The sequence below is a fragment of the Coffea arabica genome, chromosome 7e (genome assembly GCF_036785885.1).
Source record: "Coffea arabica cultivar ET-39 chromosome 7e, Coffea Arabica ET-39 HiFi, whole genome shotgun sequence".
NCBI lineage: Eukaryota > Viridiplantae > Streptophyta > Magnoliopsida > Gentianales > Rubiaceae > Coffea > Coffea arabica.
Window position 1 is genome coordinate 46728665 of NC_092323.1, and position 6255 is coordinate 46734919.

The following is a 6255-nucleotide window of genomic DNA, read 5'->3' on the forward strand; positions in this document are numbered from 1 at the left end:
AGCTAAAACATTGATTCAAACCACAAAATCACACCAAGTTAACAAATATAACCTAAATATTGGGTTGCCTCCCAATTAGCGCTTTTGTTTATAGTCGTTGGCTCGACTGAAAAAGTTGAATCACTTTAGAGCATTAGAGAGAGATTTTCTCCCCATGGGTCGAAACTCCCGAGCCAATCCACCATGTGGTGAACCATGCATTGATCTTCATAGTCCAATTTCCTCAAATGCCAAGGAGGAATATTAGACTTGTCATAGAGAGGCTCAACTTCACCTTGGAGTGGATTTTGCTTGTCTTTTCTGAATTGGCTCAACTTTTCACCATTTTCTTCATGGAATGGAGAATTTATTAAGCCAACTTCCATCCTTATCTTCTCCTCCTTTGTTCCTACACCATGAAAGTTAGTACCAAGGACATTTATAAATTTAACTTCTTCGGTCCTTTCTTGGTTAACCTTTTCATCATATGGCATATTAGAAACAAGAGCAGTAGGCTCTATATTCCCTTCTTTATTTTCCAAATTGAATTCCAATTCCTCACCATTAACCCGTAATATAAGCTTACCTTTTTCTACATCAATCATAGTTCGTGCAGTGGCTAAAAACGGTCGTCCTAGAATAATTGGCATTCTCACATCTTCTTCAATATCTAAGACAACAAAATCCACAGGTATTATAGATTGTCTTACCTTTATGAGCACATTTTCCAAAATACCCATGGGACGTGTGATTGACCGATCCGCCAATTGCAATGTAATATTGGTAGCTTTTAGCTCTTGAAGTCCCAATCTCCGGGCAACCGATAACGGCATAAGTGACACACTTGCACCTAAATCACATAAAGCATTAGAAAAATGCAATTGACCAATAGTGCAAGGAATAGAAAAACTTCCCGGATCTTTCAATTTAGGAGGGAGTTTATTCTTAATCAATGCACTACACTCTTCTGTTAATGCTATCATCTCATTATCTACAATTTTTCTCTTCTTTGACATGATGTCTTTCAAGAAACGTGCATAAGAGGGAATCTGTGTTATAGCATCAATGAAAGGAATGTTAATGTGCAATTGTTTAAACATTTTGAAGAACTTTTCAAACTCCCGATCCTGTCCATCTTTCTTCAACCTGTGAGGAAAAGGTATCACATTAGAATTTAAATGAGAATTTAATTTGGGATGAAGTGCATCAATATCAATGATAACATGATCATTTTGACTTTCTTGCTCCCCTTCAATTGCATGCATCTTGTCTTTTTCACCACCTGAATTTTCAAAATCGAATCCCTCAACCGTTTTACCGCTTCTAAGAATGATTGCATTGACATGCTCTCTCGGATTCACTTCGGTTTTACTTGGTAATTCACCAGGGTTTCTATTGTTGATCACATTGGCAATTTGACCAATTTGAACCTCCAAGTTTCTGTACATCCCAGCTAATTGGTCCAACCGCCCCTCAACTCGCTCGAATCTATCCGAAGTCACCTTAGCAAGTTTTTCCACCGCGATCTCCCAACTTGGTTTAGTTTCAGCCTGTGGTTGCCTTGGTTGAAATCCCGGCGGATTGGTTGGCCTTTGTTGATTGCCTTGATCTTTCCATCCAAAGTTTGGATGATTTCTCCACCCCGGATTGTAAGTATTCGAGTAGGGATTATTTGGAGCATTTCGGTTGTAATTATTGACAAATTGTACCTGCTCAGAATCAACACACTCATTAATATCATGTTCACCTCCACAGAAAGAGCAACAAGCTACGTGTGCATTAGATGAACTTGGACCAACTCCACCTTGTCTACTTAGCAATTTCATCACATTATTCATTTGAGTACTCAGCATATTGAGAGTGTCCATTTCTATCATACCTGCGTGACGTCTCGTATTACCTCTTTCATTGGCCCATTGGTAGTTATTTGCTGCCATTTCTTCTATCAAATTATGAGCCTCTTGGGGTGATTTACCCATTAAAGCTCCACCTGCAGCTGCATCGATCATAGTTTTAGTAGAAAAAACTAAACCATTATAGAAGGTTTGTATGATTAACCATTCCGGCAGTCCATGATGTGGACATTTCCGAAGCAAATCTCTAAATCTTTCCCATGCCTCATATAATGATTCACCTTCCAATTGGCTAAAACTAGTGATATCCATTCTAAACTTAGCAGTCTTACCTGGTGGAAAATACTTATTTAAGAATGCTCTTGATAGTTCATCCCATCCAGTGAAAGTATTAGGAGCATGAGAGTGTAGCCAAAGTTTGGCCTTATCTCTCAATGAAAATGGGAACAATCTTAGCCTTATAGCATCATCACTAACTCCATTCATTTTAATTGTATCACAAATTTCCAAGAATGTAGCTAAGTGTGTATTAGGATCTTCTACTGCATTACCTCCAAATTGAGATTGTTGAACCATTTGGATAAGTGATGGTTTAATCTCAAAATTGTTAGCATTTACCGTAGGCCTTACTATGCTTGTTTGAGATCCTTGTGTTCCCGGTAGAGTATAATCTCGTAGAACTCGCCTATTTGGGTCATTTTCGGCCATCTCTTCCGCAAATGGTAGTTCTATCAAAATTTCCTCTATCGGTTGCCAAATCTCTTGTTCCTCTTGCTGTTGTGTGTGCCTCCTTTGTCTACGTAGTGTCCTCTCAATTTCTGGATCGACAGGTACGACTTCTCGAGACTCCCGGTGCATACACTACAAACAGAAATAAGGGATATTATGCAACTTCAATTGTCAAAAACTGATTACAAAATAAGATTAAATATAAAAAAAATAATACTGTCTAAATTAATAAAGATGATTAGGCTCTAATATTGCCGCTCCCCGGCAACGGCGCCAAAAACTTGACGGGATTTTTTTTATCAATGCAAGTTTAATTCCGAATTTACACCCGTTGGACTGCAAGTATACAGGTCGCAATTGTAGTACGAGATGTGTATCGGGTCGATCCCACGAGGAGCAATTTAAAACAATTATTAGATACTAATTTACTCTATTATTTAGACTCACAATTAATTTGAGCAGAAACTTCAGATTTTAATTCAACTACAAAAATTCTTAAATAGATAAATGCAATTTCACAATAGGAGTAGAATTCACTAAATATTAAGATCTAGGGATGTAGATTCCACTTATAACACAAAAGATCTAAAATGAATTAATTCAACACTTGTTACTGCTCTTGTTTAACCAAGGATTCATTTCCAGAAATACCAAAATCACATTCTCATGATAATAATGGGTTAAAACAGATTAGTTTTTCCTAATCTCTTGGTAAATACTAAATCTGTTCTTATTCACACATGAAATGCAGATTTCATCCACTTGAATGTATTTCTATTCTCATGAATATACTACTCAAGCTCTACTTATGTCATTCCATTATTTTTACCATTTCTCAATGAGTAAAAACAACTATAAACCTGCTATTGGTGATCAAGCAACAACAAGTAATCCAACATACACAAGTAGATAAGTTAATACAAGACATAACAAGCATAAATCACAATCACTTCATATCATTTGGCCATAAGCTTCATCTACTCCCTAGATAAAGGAAATTAGCTACTCATGAATGATGAAACACTCATAACTTCATTAATGCAAATCATCATAAATTTACAAATACAAAAAGAGTAAAGAAAGTCTTAGCCAAGATATGGTGAAGCCTTCCAAAAATCTCCTTGTCTTGAACTTAGATGATTACAAGATGAAACCTCAATTGTCCCTTGCAAGTACCTAGCTAGAGAGAATATGTTTTTCTGTAAGAAGCTAAGCTACGAATTGTTCCAGATCTCTCCCCATATCTCTGCATAAAAATACACTCCAATGCTCCATTTTTCCAAGTCAAATTCTATCCTTTGATTCCCAAATCTCCACTTTGTTAGCATAGTCAAAAACCAATATTTTTGACTTGAAAATAAGCCACTTTTCTTGCCCTTTTGTCTTCTGAAGCATGTGCACCGAATTCCCTTGCATCTTATAGCTGGAAAGTGGTATGAACACAAGAGAATTGGCTGAGTCAAATTGCAGAATTTCGGCTATAAAACGCGCCTACACAAAACGCGGTTACAAGTCACGTTTTGTGTACTCGCGTATTCACTTTGGCCTTACTTCATCTGCGATTTTCTCTATCATAAAGGCCGAACTAGCTTTTGTGCAAAACACAAAAGTTGTAGCCCTTTGAGTTAGCTTTCCAATGCTTCAAGAATCATCCAAATCGGAGCTTTGTAGCCTGAGATATGATCGAAATACTGTCACCTGTTCAAACCTCTGTTTTAACTTCCGACCACAGGGTGCAGCTTCTGTATTCCAACGTTTTTCCCATGAAGATGGCAGAAATGGATTTCGATGTCTTCATACGAATTGTAGGTCTCTTTCTTAGCTTTAAAATGGTATAAAAATCACCTCAATCCGATAAGTGTAGCTCCAGATATGGTCAAAATACTGAAAAGTGTCAAAACTGACTTGTATTGCATTTCCTCACTTGAACGTTTTTCACTTCATTCTTCTTGTTGCCACTTAAATTCATCACCAAATCTCTATTTTTCACCTTAATTGACCTCCTTTGGTGATTGATTCATTATTCCTGCATAAAAATGAAGTTTTTACTATTAAAATCAATAGAAATGCAATATTATCCACTTTTACCAAAAATATATAATTTTACCAAAAACCTCTTTATTTTAATTATAAAACTAAATAATCAACTCAAAATTAACTAATAAAATGCACTAAAAAATACGTAAAATAAACTCTTATCACAATCCAAACAAGACAGGATCTTCAGAACATTTTTTTTTTTGGATCTGCAATCCTTAAAAATCATCAATGAACCGGTTCTTTGTCTAATTTCTAAATTATTTTTTTAGAGTGATTTCATTTTCAATTTCTAGTTGCTTACTAATTTACAGATTCATGAGAGTTATCGTACTTAAATTCTATGGATAATTTCAGAAACCTCCCCTGAGGTTTTTAATAATTTTGCTTGGCTCCCTTAAGGTTTCAAAAATTACACTTACCTTCCTTACCCATTTAAAATGACAATATTAACCTTAACATTTTAATAAAACTCTCTTGTTGTCATGTTCATACAAAGGATGGATTTTATAATTTTTTTCCCTTTTTCCTTCTTATTAATTTTTTTTTTATATTTCATTAAAAATATAGAAGAACTATCAATGTTTGTCGCTAATATCTATATAGATCAAATGTTAAACTAGTAATTTTTTGATGAATTTGAATATTATCGAAATTTTTTATAGCTCTTTTTTGTAATAAAATCAAGTATAAATCAACAATAATTTAAAACAAATGGTCCAAATCACTACCACGTTATGGCAGTTCCATCACTAAACTAGTCCATAAACTTTATTAAAAAAGATAATACATAAATTAAAAAAAAAAAGCAAGATAACACTTTCTTTTCTATCTTAAAAAGAATCTATATTTCCAATAAAGCATCATAAAAATAGCCTATTATAGCAAAAAATTTATTGTTATAGTAGATTAATAAATAACATATATTGGAATGAAAAACTTGAGTCTCCTTTTTTTAATAACTGTATCAAATTACTTCACAATTGTTGAGAGGAATGAATTAAACTTTATATGATAAGGGTATTTTAGGGTATTCATTAAATTTTTTACCTTATTTTAATGTTTGGTTACCAAAGTGTCAAATCAAGAGGATAAGTGTAATTTTTAAAATTTAAGGAAATTAAGTTAAATAGTTAGAAACCTCAGGGGAGGTTTCTAAAATTATCCCTAAATTCTATTAAGATCACTATTACCTTTCATAATAGTAAAATTTGTCGGAAACATCATATGTTCTAATCATAATAAAGTTTTTTTTTTTCTAATGGCTAATCATAATACCGTATGTTCTAATCATAATATAGTTTCTTTGTTCTTTGATCATGATGTCTATAGTTAAATTTTGTGAAAAGCCATAGTGTGTTTAAATAGGAAATTATTTGAATTTTTTTTAAAATAACATTCTAACACTTTTTGTAGTGTGATCTATGTAAATCGAAAGGTGATTGAGAAAATAAAATGTTATTGACAAACGTGTTTATGATATGAGAAATCTGTTCCTTTTTTTTTAAATAATCATCCAACAAACCAATTATTATCCAAACAAAGGCAATTTATTTCCCTTATTAATGTTACATCTGTTTTTTAAGTTACTCCCAACCCGTCCTTTCCCATTCACTACACCATACAACATTTGACAGCCCCTTTATGCATTAAAAGA

The 6255-nt window shown here is 33.7% G+C and overlaps 1 protein-coding gene and 1 non-coding gene across 2 annotated transcripts; one reads left to right on the forward strand and one right to left on the reverse strand.

Annotated features, from left to right (window-relative positions):
* Window positions 1-125: 125 nt before the first annotated feature.
* Window positions 126-1888, reverse strand: LOC113700930 (uncharacterized). The gene is made up of 3 exons (XM_027221359.2): window positions 1859-1888; window positions 410-1688; window positions 126-328 (listed from the first exon to the last, which is right to left on the reverse strand). Exons 1-3 carry the CDS (start codon window positions 1886-1888, stop codon window positions 126-128), a joined length of 1512 nt encoding a protein of 503 aa, XP_027077160.2.
* Window positions 1889-2046: 158 nt separating this feature from the next.
* On the forward strand, window positions 2047-2153 carry LOC113702573 (small nucleolar RNA R71). The gene has a single exon (XR_003451210.1). It is a non-coding gene; the product is annotated as a small nucleolar RNA R71 (small nucleolar RNA).
* Window positions 2154-6255: the final 4102 nt, after the last annotated feature.

What these genes read in the sequence shown, in the direction of transcription:
- LOC113700930 (XM_027221359.2), bottom strand. Translation starts at nt 1,888, where the DNA reads ATGAAAGAGGTAATACGAGACGTCACGCAG. An exon ending in TAATACGAGACGTCACGCAG is followed by an intron (nt 1,689 to 1,858) that starts GTATGATAGAAA and finishes GATTCTGAGCAG; the next exon opens with GTACAATTTGTCAATAATTA. An exon ending in TAAATTTATAAATGTCCTTG is followed by an intron (nt 329 to 409) that starts GTACTAACTTTC and finishes CATTCCATGAAG; the next exon opens with AAAATGGTGAAAAGTTGAGC.